The following is an 18561-nucleotide window of genomic DNA, read 5'->3' as shown; positions in this document are numbered from 1 at the left end:
CTAAAAAGGTCATTACGTGTTTCTCCCTTGGTAGCTTTAGTTCACAAGTTTGACATTGACGTTAGAGAATATCACGAAAAATAGTCGTCACGGTCTTAGGAATAAAATGTAAAGTGTGTTTGGGATTTATAATGAAAAAGCAGCGTTTTTCTCTCATCTGTATTTCGATCTACACATTATATAGACATTTTATTACAAATATAATATCTTCAAAGAAAAATATATTTACATAACAGCGAACAAAAACTATGCAAAATATAATAATTATAGTTATCACAGTTCATGCAACAATGCTGCTGGAATTTTACTGCAACAAAATGCTTAAAATATCTACTTATCATTATATGAAAATATGTTATAAACATTTCGCATAACATCTAAACATTTCGCGTAACATAGGCAAAATTCAGTAATATCCGTTAAAGCAAATGCAAAGTTTATTCTACTTTAGATTAAAGGTGGTATACCACGATTTAAACAGAATGCAAATTATTACGTCCTGATTTAACATACCAACTTTATACGTTTAAGAAATTTAGGCACCTGTTTTAATTTTAAGGTATATCAAGGCCCGTTACTTTGTTATGAATATTGTAATCTCAAATTATTAATCATTATGTTCGCATGAGTTGTCTCTCTTGTCACCTACAACTATGCAACTATGGCGTACAATGAATGTTTTTGTACGGCGACGTTGACAGGCCAAAAGGCGAAATCGCAACATGCGACGAGCATGAAAATTGCCATTCTTTCAAACTCTCACCTTTTCTGTCCGCCACATGCATCTTTTCAATTTCATGACATAAATCAGCCACCGTATTACTGTTATCAATTTTGACCTGAATGAATATGGCATTTTTATATGTAACATATGAAACGCCAATGTTTATGATACAAACTTTTCTTTCCATAACAGAGCATTTACAGGATATTCATATAATCACTCCCATAAAATATTACATAAATGATTTAAATATCTCAAACGCAGGTAACTATCACTGTTCGCAGCCGCCCTTCAACAAAATACATTGGATTCTCTTATAAACAGATAAATGTTCGCTGATTTCATGTAAATTGGTCCCAATTTAAATATTTCAAAAATTATGAGAATAAACTTATAGGAACTTTAATAAATTTCCATAACACACATTTACTATAAATAGTGTATACCTTAATGTACCACTTCCTGAATCTTAACTCCTGGAGCCAGTCGTCAGATTTTCGAGTACTTAAAAAAAAACAATTGTTCAGTAGACACTTAAACTCGTGTTGTCAGGATTTTTGCCGACCGGAAGTAGGAATATCAAGTTGTCATGGTTTATTAAAGAAAGGCCGAAGTTTCTAAGAAGTCAGTAAATAGAGTTTCAAGGACACTCTACTTTTAAGACGCAATAAATTATGAGTTAATTCAATTATGTTTAGAGCAGTTCCACATATATCTATGTCAGTAGATAAGAGAGTTAATATCTTCGTTTCTTTTGATAGTTATTACGCCACCATTTTGATTGTTAGCAAATGTCCGCCATGTTTACACTACATTCTATTTGTTTCGTCACTGTTCTTGGTTTAAAATCTGGAACACAGAATTCTACAACACCCCTCACATTACACAGCCACTCTGTTGAAAGAACGGGATTTCCAATCATGAAAACCTGAATTGCATCAGGTGTCACTTTCTGTTACAATGGTTACACCTGACGTCATAGATTCGGACTGAATGGTCTCACTTTCACTTACTACAAATTTAACACTCTTTTCATTAGGAGGCTTATACAGTTGATGTGCTAAAACAAACAATAAAATAGAAACGATTTTAAAAGCGGCGACAAATATGAAAAAGTTCAAACTAAGTTCATCATTGCTATAAATCCAACACGAGGCATGTTTTCCACATTTTTCCCGCCATATAATGCAGGTGTTGTCAATAATTGCGCCGAACATGATTGGACCCGGTACTGTGCCTAAAACAAAGAAGCAAATAATTCTCTATGATGACATGTTTAATTAAAATTTCACTTAATGTATTTAAGTTCACCTAAATAAAAGTCCTTATTACATTTAAATAAAGTTAACATTGCCTGAATAAAGTCCTCATTACACATTAAGTCCTCGTTACACGTAAATAAAGTTATCATTACACATAAAGTCAGAGTTACACCTAGAGTCCTAAGTACACCTAAATCCTCATTGCACCTACATTACATAAAAATAAAGTTCTTATTTCAACTTAATAAAGTCATCATTACACTAAAAGAAAGTTCTCGTTAGTCCTATTACCAAATATATTAAGTCCTCATAATGAATACATAGATATACCACTGCTGGGAATTACGTAACTCTCCAGGAAGCGCGTTCTTTACATTATGGCGGCCACAAATCGTCAAATAAGAGACAATTTTCAGGTATTTTGGCATTATGTTTGTTTAACAAATGTAACATACATTAAGTTATTCTACTGTATAAAGTCTTGTAAGAGAGATTGAATCAAAGTCTGGCATGTCAATAGGCGACATTATAACCGGCCCATGGTTACTTTAGGTCGAACTATTGGTATAAACAATGTAACACAAAGATAGAAGCTTACCTAGAAGTCTAACAATGAACCACTTTAAACCAAGACCCAAAGTCCGATGACTGTCATGTATACATCTGGAAAAAAAATAAAAATAGCAAAATGAATTAGTAACGTTTAACCGAAATTGTATACAAGTAAATCATTTACAATTATTTTATATGCATTTCTTTACCCTTTTAATACCCAACGTGACTACATCCAATACAAAATTTGAGATTTAAAATATCTCTGAACGAAATTGTTTATCTATCTACAAGTTTGCGGAAATCAACAAATAATTGAAGTAGAATTATAAATCCTAAAATTTCAATCTTGACTAGTTTTAACTGTGCCTTTCCATAGTTTTTTTAAATAAATTAAATCACGTTAGTTCATTCTTTTAAAAATAAAGCAAGTTCTCAGAAGATATCATTACAATTTATATTTATACACTTCATATTCATAATTTAAGAAATGGAAGAACTATTTAAATTAGCTTTACCTGCAAACATCATTAAGTTCTATAATACATGTACATGTAATAGGCTATCTCCTCCTTGAAATTGGAATATTTTGTTAATATCAATCGTTTTTGTGAGTGGTTTCAATATCATAATAAGCTACGAACAAGCAACCAAAGGTATAAAGCTTGGTCAGGCAACATAGTCTTCAGGGCTGACCAGTTCTGGTAATTTATTAAATCATAGGCAAGAGATTATCGGTACAACAAGCGTCCATGTTTCAACTCAATACAGTTACATCAGTGTCGCAGCGAGCGTTCATATATTTCATCATTTAACTATAGTTAGCCCAGTGTTGCAGCGAGCGTTCATATATATCATCATATAACTGTATAGTTACCTCAGTGTTGCAGCGACAGCGGGTGGGGATGGAACAAACAGCAGAAATATTGCTATGAACACCATTGGTAGGAACACATACAGCATATCACAATTATCCTGGCACTTTCCAACGGTCACCATGGATACGTTGCTACCTGATTCTGGCATTACACACGAACATGAGCTATAAGACTAGAACAAATATATAAAAAGGTGATACTGATTACATTATAGCAATGTGTTTTATAAGGTAACATTGTCCACACCCCTAATGACATTATTAAACCTAGTGTTAGGCGAACGAGTTCATACATTCCCCTTACCGGTTCAATTTCTTAAATAGATTTGTTTATTAAAGGCACTTAAAGCCTCAGAACTGATAACATTTTTTTATTCAGAAAAGGCAAACATTTGTATTATACTGTTTTAATAATGAATTTAGAGCATGTTAGGTGATTTTAACTAGAATAACTTGGCGCTGAATGTGAAATTTTGTGTCATAAAAGCAAAGTGGTATTTCGACTTCCATACAAAATACTAATTTCCTATAGCTATACTAAATGTCAAAATGTAAAGAAGTTCACAAATATTAAACTGCTCTGTTAAAAATGTGGTTAACAAACCTCTGCATCTTTTGAGACTACAGAACAGCCGGCATGACAAGGTGAGAAATATTGCACGCCGTGAGAATCACACACTGGTTCGTACAACTCCGTATGACATCGGCAATCCATATTGCACGGGTGCGTAAGCTGGGGTAACGTCGAATCCGTACTGTAATGCATGAGGCGAACACATTATTTATGTGTTAAATGATATAAGTGTTTTATTGTTAATTATACTAAAACATCAGATGGACAGACAAGCCTGAGACTATATGCCCTCCTTTCGCATGACATGCGACTTTTGTAGTGGGCTTGGTATTTCGAACCAGATGAACCCCCGTAAGCTCAAGGTCAAATAAAGTTTTACAGATAAAATTATAAATACAGTCTCATTCCCCGCAAAGGTTACGTCTCTAAACTAATCAGGGGGAGTAACTGCTGCAAGTTTAATTTTAAACATTGTTACAATAAACGTAACATTAGTTTCAAAGATGAACAAACATTTTCTGCATTCTCAACACTGCAAGTTAATATTAACATACCATTTCACAAGTAAAACAACACATATAATAACTATAAAATCAAACATGAAACATATTTCCACATAATACCAATCTTTATTATTACACAGTTTGCAGGCAACACTGTCAACACGGTCAATATGGTAAAAACAGTCCAAATATACAATCAGAAAACTACGTAGAGTCCGACTTAAATTTGAAGGGGAAATTATTTTAACACCTAACCCCTGAATGTGTGTAAATGATCGCCCTGCTTTGAATTTGGATTATACGGATAAGTCCATTTAAAGTTAAAAGAATTTTAATATCAAATTACAATATTTGAGCTAGTAACAGTATAACTTCACTAATGTACAAGTTCGTCTGGCTCTCTACTGGTGGCAAATGCTAATCATACTTTCGGTTCCAGCAGGTTAGGGGTAAAGTAATAACAATAAAACTATTTTATATGCTTACCTATTTGAATATTCTCGTGATACCCCTGCTACGTTGTCATGGCTACATCTTATCCATAAAACAGAAGACACTAGCAAAGCACAGCTCGAACATATGATGGCAACCCGTATACAACCTTTTACCTTGAGTTTCAGGCACTTACACAAATACCCGCCAAAAAACTGACCTCCGGCGGCACCAGGTACAGCCATAAATCCTGGAAAAATAGTACAAAAATGCTTGAACGACAACCGGAAGTCAACTGATAAAAATTATGATCATTTCCGGTGGTGAGGGTAAAGAAACCAAACGGTCAAATGGCTTCTTGTTTCTTATTATAAATATAAACAGGTTGTTTTATATACATGTTTTAGCAAAACTGAATTCATGCAAAGAATGATAATCAACCAAATTGCATTAAAAATATCAAAAGACATTCGAAACCTTAGAAACGGTTGTTTTTAACTGACTGCTGTCTTTCTTCTCTTTTTGTTCATTGTTTGTCCTTTCTGACATATATATCAATAGTCTCATAAATATATGTGCAATCGATCAACAAACTTTATTTAAATGCATCGTCGCACAATAAACGACGCAAAGTTATTGAACGGACAGGACAGAAATTATCCGAATCACATCGGGTTTCCGGTTTCACATTTTTCGGGAAGACGTGAATTCATGTTGACGCGAAATAATTATTTTGGACATTTTGCCTCAAATTCGCGAAATAAGGTTCTCGCGAAAAATAAATGTTTTACAGTAACTGCGAGAAGAATAACGTTGCATTAAATCAAATGGTTATATCTCACGCGCGTTTATCATTAAGATATACATTATGACTATGCATGTATATTTCATTAAAGAGAAAAGGAGTCACGTGACTAGGCTATGTTGGATGACAATACATTAGTGCAATCTGCAGACACTTTTATTCACAGACAATATAATATAATAATAAAATTGGGTCAATACTTTATTATAAATTATAACAAGCGTTGTCACTTACACCGCTCTTGACCGTTTCAAGTGCTGGGTAATTAAACAAGAACAAGGCACAAAAAAGGGGGAAATAGTTCAAGAGAATACATCCTAGTTATGGGTCTTAGATATTACAATAAACGTGCATGAAGTTTTTAGTTTTATACCGCCATGAGTTGTGTGGCATTTGTGGGGCGAAACGTTACATATGCAAAATTTTAACCTGATTTTTTGGGGTACATTATTCAGCTAAAATGCCATGCTGAAAATTCCAGTCTAAGTCAATGATTAAATTTAAGATCAACATGACATGTGTAGAGTTAAACAGAAATTAAAGTCCATGTCAAACTTTAAGGAAACGTTATGATTTGCCAACCATGAAGCTGTTGGGAAAGAAGTAAACTTGTGCCACTATACTTTGACTTGTCGAGCATAAAGCTTTTTAGGCAAATTTGTAATATGGAAAGTATAGACTTTCATACATAAATATAGTTAAACTTTGACCAAGTATTCATGGGGGCATATATTGTGAAAACGGACAAGTAGGCTTCCTTCAAATTAGCACAGTACAAACCTCTTCAAACAGAGACATAGTCCATGAGTTTAATCCATTATTTGTTATTCTTGTTTTAAGTGGGATGCCCACGTGAGACTTTATATATAAAATAATTATAATACAAAGAGGGTATTCTTTAAATAAATACTGACTATTTTCATCATTTGTAATTTGATTCGAACACAGACATAATAATTTGCTTATATTCCTTTGCAGGTTGTTTTAACAATGTCGTCTGATGAACCGTCACCAAGCAACGGTTTCATAAAGATCAATGCTAAACGAAAAAAGTTTTGCCTAGACGAAATATTTTATCGGAAACTAAGAAATATCGTTTTAATTACAGTTTGCTTTTCTTATACTGAATCATGTTTGAATCAGTCGTTTTTGTTGTTGATGTTATTTGTCTTTCGCTTTTGCATGAAAGATTGTCATAGTTACTTACCAGTGAGCATGGCCGCCCATCCAGCACTGACCCCGAACTGATTTTGTATAAACTTGGGCATAAATGTTGCAAAGCCGGATGTTATCATCCCTAAAATGTATAAAACAACATTTTTTAACAAAAGAAATAAAATGACTAAAATAGACATGCTTAGCAAATTCATAAATGCGTTGTACGAAATGTTTTGCTACGCTCCAAAATTATAATTAGATACTAAATAAAACAAATTATAAAAATTATGCTAAATCCTATAATTAATATAATAATTTGACCTTGAAAGTCAATGCCATTTAACAGTCAAGGTCATATGTTAAAACAGTGTGTTAACTGTGTTGTGTCCATACAAGGACAGACAAGGCAAACCAAACTGACAATTTTATTTTGGTTGAGCGCATAAAAAACAAAGCTATTTTATTGTGGGTCTTCTAAATTTAGTGCTAATTGCAATTTCGATTAAGAATGATTTTTTAAATCATTATTAAATTTTCAATCATGAAAATCATTCTTTAACTATCCATCAATGGTTGCTCATTAATGACCGTCAAGAAGTAAAAATTGGTACATTTAAGTTACGATGGTAATTATAGAAGTAATGCTGTATTCACTGGTAGCAAGACGGTCCAGATCAGGTCATCTGATTTTCGGATCTGCACTGTTCTCTATTCAGTAGTTGATACCAGTTGGATAAATGGACAAACTTCATTTCAGATTTTATATTTCACATGTAATAATACATTTAAAGTAACAATATGCCGAAACAAGTGTAAATTGTCAGTGAACAGGTACAATTGAAATTATCTTGACATTTACTCATTTAGTCATAATTGTGTTCAATTTTATATTTTACCATCTCATTTTATATTTTACCATTGCAAAAAAAAACCAGTAATCCATGTGACCTACGATAATTTCTATAAATATCGATAATTTCTATAAATATCGATAATTTCTATAAATATCGATAATTTCTATAAATATCGATCAGAATATACAGGTAACACTTAATTCTTAATAAGAGTGCGGCAGTCTTTATTATAATAGAGGTAGTTTTTATAATGTATCATACACAGTTTTCATTATCAATTATTGGTAAATCTCTTCTTTTGAAATCTAACAATAATTCAATTCAACTTTGTAGGGACAAAAATTAGCATTATGTCACTTTACCATGGTAAGGATTTAGCAATAAAAGGTAGAATGAAATACCTTCAGTCGCGCCAGCTAAAGTTATGAACAAAAATGGTGGTGTTTTAAGAAGTTGGAGTATCTGTGCAGGTAAATATTTTAGGTCCCGGAGTTTCCTCCCCTCCGAGGCTAGGGGCACGGCCATTGAACCGTCATCACCGTGCATCTCTGAAACACGGGTTTCACGCACATGTCTGGCGGCTGAAATATTGAAAGCAGCAGATTTAAAACTAGAAGACTGAAATATAAAAGCAGTCAAGCGTATCTAAAAACTATAAACTTTTGTAATGATATATCAATTCATTCATCTTTTTCTTAAAGGCACATTAAGCCTTAGAAACTGCATACATTAAATATATGAACATTCTAACGTGGGCTTCATGATGTTTTAATCACTGATTTAGAGAATGTTAAGTGCTTATCACCTAAAGGTGTATAAATGGTAATTATTGTTCATAAAAATAGCAAAATGTAAATAATCTGAAACAATCCGATATGCACTAAACAACAGACCTAGACGCAATTTTGATTGTTCACAAATATTATAAGACTACTTTCCTGGTGTGACCACATATTCCACCTCGAATGACTAGATTTTCTACGATTGTAAAAATATCAAATCTTGAATTGGTTCCCGAATGTACTAAGCATAAGTTTAAAGTGTCTTGCTCATGGACACATCTGCTTGCCCCTGACAGGTCCAACGCGTAAACCATTCGGGCACTCTGCCATTCAAATACCAATCTTTGATATAATAAGGGAAAGTACTTACTTGGTAGCTCCGCCCCAAACAGTGATATTGGTACGGCGGCTAATACAAACAAAATTGAAGCTATGACAAAACCTATCCACCATGCCCCAACCCACCGAGGATCATCCGGATTTATTCGGACACTGAAAATCAATAGTAACATGTAAACGTCGAGATTGAGAAAATTATAACAATTTACAAATGGCATGCCAAGTACAATGCTTATTTCATGTTAAATTATGCTATACTACCAAGCCCAATGAATTATTTTATATTTAAACGCACCATATATAAGTTTATGTTTGGCCTATCGAATGCAATACGCCTAAACTCAACATGTTTCGCACCATTAGGATTTCCTTGAACCAGTGAATATAAAATATTTACGACATAACTACTCTCATAAAATCATGTATCATAAACTTATATAAATGAAATATTGAGAAATATTGATGAAATAAAATGCGTATTTCCATTTTCCGTATTTTCACAGTATTTTCACAGTAAAATATATATTTGTAACTACACTGAAACATATTTTCCGTATTTTCACATGTCTTGCCTGACTACTTAATTGAATAACCTTATGTAAATATATTGAAAAAAGATGAAACTTGATAGTTTTTCCTTACTTCTAGACCTTAATAGAATTTAATGTATTTAGCCAAAGTTTTTCTTCGATATGAAATCCTGAGATTCTAATGGGTCACGTGACTTACTCTGATAAAGGCACTGTATCAAAATCTACATAAATATCTAGCAGTTGTCCACCGATGATGTATCCCATAGCTGGACCTAGAGTCGCAAAGGCGTACATAATACCTGAAAATTATAATATTTTGTTTTTAATTTGTTTGCTTGATATCTTAACAGATGTTTATATAAAAAAAATCAAGTCTTATTCGGAAGTCTTTAATAAAAAATCTAACGAGACGTTGAACAATCGCAACTTTTCGGCCTTTTCGGTCAAACTTTCTATAATCGTGAAAGGCGATGTATTTTATTGTACAGGCGAGGTCACTATAATTTCTAGTTTGTAATTCTATTTCAGCGATATCCGATACCAATTTGGTGTTTACTTAAGCTTCTTTTTCGTATTTATTATTAAATGTCAAATATAAAGTGTCCGTAAATTAACCTTGCAAACGTTTCGTATCGCTACCAAATGACCGTTTATGAAAACACCACTCAAGGCTACGATAAAAAAAAAAATATGATGACACCGCGAAGAGATACAGGCGATAGAATGATAACATAATTATCTTAGTTTTATTTACTTTATATATGTAATAGATATCTGTTATCAATTATATCTTGTACATATTTGCTGACCTAACACTTGGATGATAATTATATAACCTGTTTTGATTGCCAATAAGCAGGCAGTTTGGACCATGTCAAGTTAGTCAGAATTCACTCAAGATTTGCATTTCGAATTTTTCGATATTGAAATCCGTTTTACCTACAGTTAAGAGTTAAAAGCAAGACAATTTTATTATAGACAGGTAGCATGGTTAAATGGATAGAGAAGAAATTGTTAACTATTAAAATAACCAGAGTAATCTTTAACTAGCTGAGTCTGACTTTAAGCGTGGCATTCACCTCAAAACCATCCACTGTGTCAAAAAAAGTTTTGTGAAGTTTTTATTGTATTTAGAGAATTTAAATGTGATATGGTATGTGTCACATGTTCCTTGATTTCCCAGTATTTACGACTGAGTCTAAAAACAGTATGTGCCCTTCCGGGAATTTTTAACAGGAATTTAGGTAAAAAGTGTCAATATTAAGTTCGGCTCGATAATAACACCACTTAATTGCAATTCTTTACAACAAACCCATCTGAAAGACTTTCAGAATACCCCTGAATTACCTGGTAATAATCTATTGATTTAGTATGACTTCAAGGCGTAAATGGATAGTTTTCTTACCTATATACATCGGTGAGCTACTGGCGGGGACGCTGTCGTCAATCAGCGACACCCCGACGGTATATAACGTCGTGCCGCCGAGACCGTGCAACAACTGGCCCAGTATTAGCACATATAAATAATTCTGTAACTCCGAGTCGCCGTCACAGTTAGCTGTAACATCTGAAAGAACAGAAGATTTGATAAACACTACTTCCAAAATACTCAGTTACAGCTTAAATGATATAGGTTTTAGTATGATATAATTATACATGTATTTATGAAATATACAGTATCAAGGACCGAATAAAAGCAAATTTCATCTTTGAACATATGACAATATAATGGAGATTGATCCTAATTCAAAGAAAGCACCAGAATGATTTTCACCCACTTCGTTAACGTACAGACACGTGATGTTGGACCACCGACCATATTTAAGCTAGCTTGACAGCTTCAAGACACGTAAAAATCCACCGGTAGCGTCATTGACAGGCAAACCACGCACATATATCAATAAGTGCAACTCTCATATTAACGTGACTGAGGGTTATATTTGCGAAGTTTACCGCATCCGTCCCCTCTAACACCGCGACTGACAACTGTAAGCACTCAGTCTTTGAATAACCATTCGTCTAACATTAATAATCGATATTTTTAGCTTTATTTGATTAAGCTGTTTTTTATTTGCATATATCAGTTACAAAGGTTCTTTAAAGAAACCTTTTACCATTTTGAAGTAAACTATATAGATGGCAGCTATCCAATCAAACTTTGTACATGTACACAAATATTTTGTTAGGGAGCCAACACTGTATATACATGTTTATATACCATAAGTCTAAAATGTTAAAATGTTGTTTATGCTAGAAGTAGTAAGATAAATGTTGCTTGTCACAGTACTGTATATAGTGTGAAAAACTGTATGGTGGATAATTATAGCCACTTACATTTTTTTGCATGTGACAGAATGTACAAAAATTCGAAACCACGACAGTAACGAACCGAAGCTTTTCGGCCATTTCCGTAGAAGTTTGGGTTATGATTATTGAGAATCGGATAACGTGGTGTTTCCACACATTTCACATACATACATGTACATACATGTTCTTGGAACACATATTTCACCGTAATTGTCATATAAGTGGTGTCGTATTGTAGCGTTAACATTAAAAAATAAAAAATAACGTCTTACCTTCTTTTGTACATGCTAGTGCTATATTCTGTCCCCATTCGTATTTTCCGGATGTAAAATGGGGCAGAGCCATAACAAAAGACCCAACTGCCATGGTTAGACACGCCCATGCTAACCATTTCGCTTTCTGACGCCCGGAGCCCATAAAACTTATAAAAATTCCTAAGATGGCAGCCGACAGGTCATAGGAGCTAGAGATCATACCTACACGGCTGCTAGGCAACTGAAACCGTCTCTCAACAGAAGTTGTACTTACATTGTTGATACCGTTTACCACAAAGCCTGCAAGAACAAAATATAATTATATATTATATAACCGACGTTAGGTATAAATACGGACACCAAGGGCCAACTAGGAATATTAAACAGTTACTTTAACATGCAAAATGATGTATAATTATGTGTAAATCTAAAACACTATACTTCACATGACCTAGGTCAACAGTCTCGCGCTAAAGACTCCGTCTCATGTATCTTTTTTAAAATCTATTTTTCCCCTCATATGGAAAAGTTTAGTGGACTTTTTACGTCTGAATAAATTATAAGAAGATTGTGTTAAAAAAGATATACCATTCAGCCACTATTTTCATTAGATTAATCACTATAGACCATGCTTTTACAAGATACACTGGATATAAATTACAACTTATACCCCCGTGTGTTTAAATTATAAAGATTGTAAAGGTCATTTTGAATCTGATATCAATGTATACAATATAAGATGTCAAAATATTTGTAAAAATAGGCATCTATATAAAGTTTGTTTCTATTCAAGTGGTGTGAAAGTAAAATAACGAATAATGTATGTACGGATAAAAAATGTATAACCGTAAAATTAAAACCAACCTTGTGCCATTGCAAAGAAAGACAGAAACAGAAGAAGGCATTTTGGATTATTGCAGTTTTGGAGGATTTTAGGACGGCATGACCAGTATCCACATCTCAATTCCGGATTCTCATCCTTGCATTCTTTGACCTATTAATCCGTAGAAAAAAAGAAGAAAAACGTGTGTAGAAAAGTATTAAAGTCACTGTGTTAATTATGTCTTTAGAGGCACTTAAATAGGCACTTGGGGACAATGGCATACATTGCACTTCCTTGAAAACATGTAAGCGACTTCAAAGATAACGTGACTTTACTGCTCTGCAAAAACATCTTGACCAATAAATGCATTCTTCAAGACATTTGATAAAATTGTGACGTCATTCATCTTTTCATTCGTTGTACCGTTGGGGGTCATCGTAAAGCCTCGGTCTCACTTACTCCCGGCAGAGCCCAGGACCATCCCGGTAAGTTACCGGGATGATCCGGGACGATCCAGGATGAAATTATTGTTGCGGTCACACTTACCTCCGGTCAGCACTACGGTAGTTCCCCTACTAACACCCGGATGCGCTCCGGATCATCCAGGCAGAGCCCATGTGAAGCTACGGTTCATGCCGGTGCTTTTCCCGCGGTCCGTTCCCCCGATGACCCCGGAAGAGCCCCCGGTTGAACCCAGGCAGAGCCCCGGTCGATCCAGGCAGAGTGGCAGAGCCCAGGACGAATCCCAGCGCAGAGCCCCGGGTAGAACCCAGTGGATTGAAAAAAGCCCTGAAAATGATAACATTGATACATAATTTTTATTTAAAATAATAATATCTATTGTTCCAGAATAGTAATTCATGATGATTTCTGAAAAATCCTTATGCCCATAACTGGATAGAAGGGGAAGGGAAGGCTTTTAATACAAGCAAGTGCAATCATCGCAAATTGTCGTTATTTTCTTTTGAAATGATCCGGGCTTTGCCGGGGTCTGCCGGAATCAACCGTAGCTCTACCTTTATCCTCCGGGGCTCTGCCTGTAGTTACCGGGCTCTGCCGGCATTTACACGGGGCTCTTACCGTACTCTACGGCTATAGTGCATACCCCGGATTCATCCCGTTTTGTGCCGGCAGAGCTAAGCGGTGCTTTCCCGGTAATAACCCGGTCGTTCGGGCAGAGCTAAGGATGAAGCCGGCAAGCTATACCTTCCCGGATCATCCCGGACCACCCGGTGATATTAAATATTTTTCCATCCGGGGTCGATCCCGGATGTTCCCCGATCATCCCGGATCATCCAGGAGTTGCCGCAGAGTTACGGATGTACCCCGGTTGTTCCCGGGGTAGTACCCCCGGTCGTTCCCGGATCACCCAGGATGTCTACGGGGCTCTGCCGGATGTAAGTGAGACTGTAGTAGCTTAACATCGGCGACCTAGAACAAACCTTGAATAGTCAAGCAACAAAACAATGTGCCGAATCTACTAAACAATATGCCGCTGCAATAAGACGATATGCCGAAACGATGGTATGATAAGAAAACGCGAGATAAATATCGTAACATCTCATCGTCTCACACCTCATTCGAATGACCCTATCCCCCTCTTCGCACCGGCGCACCGTCTTGTCGCTTCAGCACATCATGCCAACAAGAATTCATACGTACTTTTACTTGCAAGTTAGCATATTAGTTGTAAAAATAAAGTGAAAAAGGGCACGTGTCAAAAAGTTCTAAGTACTGATTTTTTAAACACAAGAACGACAGAACTCCAATGAATCGTGAAAAATAGCTTTTATTTTTTTTCAAGGAGAGGAAGATTTTTCTACTGTGTTTTTAAATGTCCCATTCAAAACCTAAAAATACACATCTTTTTCCAATGAGTATAATAAAAAAGAAAATGGCAAAAACTTGCGATTTTTTTTAAATCCTCCCTTTTTTGTAAATAATATCACCTTTAGTAATCCATTTTCGAGGGGAGTGCAAAGGGGGTCTCAAAAGTTCTGGTACCCGGGTCTTGGTCTGTTCTTCCATTGTGTCCGAGTCAGTTGAGAGTGCGAGGGGAACCAACTCGTCGTCGGTGGCAGGCTCGGACCGCCGTCCGTGCCACTTCGAGACCTGAAATTAGATATGGCGGAACATGTGGATAATGATGTATCAATCGATAACATAAATTTGTCTACAAATCTTGATACATGTTTGATGAGGGCTTACTTTGTTTACTTGGTTTTACGGTACACCAACAAAATTCAAGCCGAAACACAAACAGGAAAGATTTTTTGTGCTACAAATTTAAAGCAACATCGAGGGTCAAAACGACCACACCTGCTAAAACTAAGAGATGCAGAAACTACAATAGTTCAAACCCATTTAGTCGCCTCTTACGATCATATGTGGTATGTGGTGTTATGTGGTAAACGGTAGTTGCAATTCTGATGCCTGGCAACCCGTCAGCCACAATGGCACTGAAGGCTAACTTATCATTGCCGACGTTAAGTGTGTACGTACATTTTCAGTGATAGGTAGTTAGACAAGAGTTATGATAATGCACAAATGCTCGATATTACAAACATAAATAATTCAGTGAAAAGCACTATTTGAGTTATGGGTCTTATAGTAGGCAGTGACCTACAGTTTATGTTCATATAGACATGTGTGAGGTTTCAATGGTATTTTTCGAACTACAATATTTCCCGGGTTTTAAAAATTAAAAAAGGAAATAAAAAAAAAATTGCTTTTTTACATCTCAAAGACATTTCCCAAAAAAGAAAATTTTTTTAAACTTTATCTATTCCCCCCCCCCTTTCCCTTTTTTAAACAACCCCAGATCACGTTAAAGGTGCCCCAAAAAAGTGCCTTTCGGTGGCCCTTTGGCCCTATTTGTCAAGGGCTCGTGCCATGAACGTTGTTTCCCAAATTTTTTAAATATTTGTTTTTCGCTTATATTTTAAAAAATTCCCCGACTTTTTTCCTTTTTTTTAAAAAAACTTTTGGCAAAAAACTTTGGTTTAAAGCGATCAAATTTAAACAAGGCAGGGGAAAATTTAAAATCTAAATCCATGATTATGACAATTTTTAAACAGTTTGTTTAAAAAAATTTTAAAAATGTAGGTTTTATTTTCCCTTTTTTATGTGAAAACCCAAAATCACCCATATATAACAATTGTCGAAAGCCCGGGTTTGGGACATTTCAACTTCATGTTTTCCCACAATTTAAACCCTTTCCAAAAAAAAATTTCCCTTGAATTTTAAATTTTGGTAAAATTCCCTGTAGTTCAAAATTTTAAAAATTTTTGTAAATTCTTTAAACCCCCGAAAAATTTCAAGAGATTGGTAAAGGGCCCGAAAATTCCCAAAAGAAATTCTTGCATGCCAATTTTAGTTTTTAAATCAAATTTTAAACCCTGCAGTTTTTAAAGTGAACAAAATAAAACAAGATTTTGAGATGGGGAACTTTAACTCTGACCTGAAACAGACCCAAAAAGTTTTTTTAAAGTAAAAAAAAAGTTTAAACATAATTATAACAAAAAAAAATCGGGTTTTTTGGCCAAACCCTTTAGATCATGCCCAAACGAAAAAACTTTTTTAAAAAAATTTTCAAAAAAAAAATTTTTCGGGCCTTTTTTAAAAATTTTTTTACAAAATTTTCTTTGTAAAAAATTTTTCAAAAAATTTTTTCAAATCAAAAAAAAAAAAAAGGGCAAGGGAAAAAGCTTTGCTCACGTTAAGAGTATTTTTTTAAACAAAAAACTACTTTAATAAAACAAATTTTCCATTTTTGGTTTTTTTCCCCAAATTGGGATAAAAATTTAAAAAGAAAAATATTGGTTTCTGAAAAATTCCCCGGGGCCCCTTTTATTGTGGAACCATTGAAGATAAAACACATCTGGTTTTTACCTTTTTTAAAACTAAAGTTTAATTTTTACCTTTTATTTTTATAAAATTCCACCAAACTTAAGTGGTTTATTTTAATTTCTTTTTACGTACAAAAAATTCATCAAATTTTAAAGGGGAAAATAAAACTTCAACAGTTTATTACATTCATCTTTTTGAAGTTTATATTATAGTACTGAATGAAAATAATGGGTACATGTCTCCTCAAATAGCTTTTTCAAACACAAAACAGTCAATGGTTAGAAGTTTAGCGCGACTAAAACCCGTTTGCTTTGATAAGGATTTTTCCTTCGGAACAGCTTTCGTCGGTGACCAAACGAGAAAACCTTGGTTTGAATTTAAAGAGTTTCAAACTTAATGTGAAAATTACTCTGAATTTCCGACCATTTACGCCATACATTAGTACGACAATTATTATTCATAATAGTTATCCAAAGATTGACGGAAAGGGCCAAGAAGTTACGATTGACTTCAGTACAGAACATTATGAAACAGCGGCAAAGTGGTCAAGATAAATTTAACGAAAATGGCCTTTCTTCATCACTTCAAACTACCTATTGTAGAAGACTGTTTCACTGGAATATAATCATTTGAGGCACCTCTACTACTTAACGTTTTTTTTTACCAAAGGATGCCGAATAGGATCGGAACACAATATATTTGTTGTTAAAGGTCACACATTTCGTTTATTGCCTGAAACGTCTGCAGAACTATGTAATTTGTCTTCCGTCTTCGTTTATCAAACATATGTCTTGGATTGGGGGACGAAGCCTTTGTATTTGGAAATAAGGTAATATACGGATGTTACTCTCAGAGTTCGTATAACTTAATTTTTGTTGTCACGTGATTTCAAGCGCGTTTCCCCCTGTGATGTCATAATTAGGAAACTACAAATATGGCGACCCTTATACATGCTCATTAGGGAGCGTATTCTTTAATCTAGATAATGTAAGACTGTAGTATCACTTTCAGTGGCAAGCATGCGGCACTTTAAGACATTAAAACTTTCTGTAAAAGAAAAACACATATTTCCACATTGTACAGACTCGTAAATTATAGAAGTTATTGCAGGTTTCACACATAGCTAAGTAAGTTATTTTATCTCGAACAGCGTGCGGTACAGACTGGAATTACAATCAAGAAAGTTTAATCAATTCGAGAGAAAAATATCTTGAAAAGTAAAATTGTAAGACAGGATGCGAGAGTTAAAACATTACAAAAAAAAAAACGAAACAAAAAACAATATTAAAAAACGCGATTTTTATTGCGACACAATGCGGCCTCCGTATTTTGATTTGGTGTCGACATACAGTATAAACAATGTACATGTAATATCATTATGTTCAAAGTTCGTAATTTTGCAAAGGGAGGCGGGAACAGTTTTGATTGTGTTTAGCAGATTCGTCCATGCATTGTTTCAGAAAAGATTAGCAGAGAACAAATGGCCGTTTATAAGGAAGTTGGCTAACCGGCTTTGAAGAACGTCTTTTGGATAACACAAACGTTCTGGGCTGAAAATCACATGTACCACCAGCAAGTATATAGAACTAAACTGAATGAGTATGTAAGTAAGGGGACAGCAGACTTATTCAAACTATGGCCTCGGTCAAATTGATAAATAACACGGACATTGGTGCTCTGAAGGTCACACTGAAAACTTCTGATATTTCTTTGTCATTGTAATTCTTTCTTGTTTGCGTGTAGGAAATGATAATATTTTTTTCTGTTATTTTATCCGAAACTTAACATTTTGGTAGCTTTGTATTAAGCATTGCAATTGACAGTTGCCGCCTTTGGGTAAAAATCTAAACGTATGACTGACAGTAAATTCGACATCTTTGAAAATTCCATTGATTGCACAGTGATTGCGCTGTGTGTTGGTGATTCTTTTAAA

General features: G+C 34.5%; 1 protein-coding gene and 1 long non-coding RNA gene across 3 annotated transcripts in view; both read right to left on the bottom strand.

Annotated features, from left to right (window-relative positions):
• Window positions 1-208: 208 nt before the first annotated feature.
• Window positions 209-12980, bottom strand: LOC132732473 (solute carrier organic anion transporter family member 4C1-like). The gene is made up of 12 exons (XM_060718893.1): window positions 12821-12980; window positions 11975-12256; window positions 10801-10962; window positions 9592-9694; window positions 8894-9015; window positions 8143-8322; window positions 6937-7026; window positions 4979-5174; window positions 4020-4170; window positions 3416-3588; window positions 2585-2649; window positions 209-1961 (listed from the first exon to the last, which is right to left on the bottom strand). Exons 1-12 carry the CDS (start codon window positions 12828-12830, stop codon window positions 1663-1665), a joined length of 1833 nt encoding a protein of 610 aa, XP_060574876.1. The 5' UTR covers window positions 12831-12980; the 3' UTR covers window positions 209-1662.
• Window positions 12981-14775: 1795 nt separating this feature from the next.
• Window positions 14776-18561, bottom strand: part of LOC132732468 (uncharacterized) — a 32330-nt gene continuing 28544 nt past the window's right edge. For both annotated transcript variants that reach the window (XR_009626052.1, XR_009626051.1), the window contains exon 3: window positions 14776-14891. This is a non-coding gene — a long non-coding RNA (uncharacterized LOC132732468). The remainder of the gene's footprint in view (window positions 14892-18561) is intronic.

Source organism: Ruditapes philippinarum, unplaced genomic scaffold, assembly GCF_026571515.1.
Source record: "Ruditapes philippinarum isolate M1 unplaced genomic scaffold, ASM2657151v2 ctg1667_1_1_1_1, whole genome shotgun sequence".
In the NCBI taxonomy this organism is placed as follows: domain Eukaryota; kingdom Metazoa; phylum Mollusca; class Bivalvia; order Venerida; family Veneridae; genus Ruditapes; species Ruditapes philippinarum.
The sequence above is the reverse complement of the archived record's forward strand: the minus strand, read 5'-3'. Positions and strand labels throughout refer to the sequence as shown.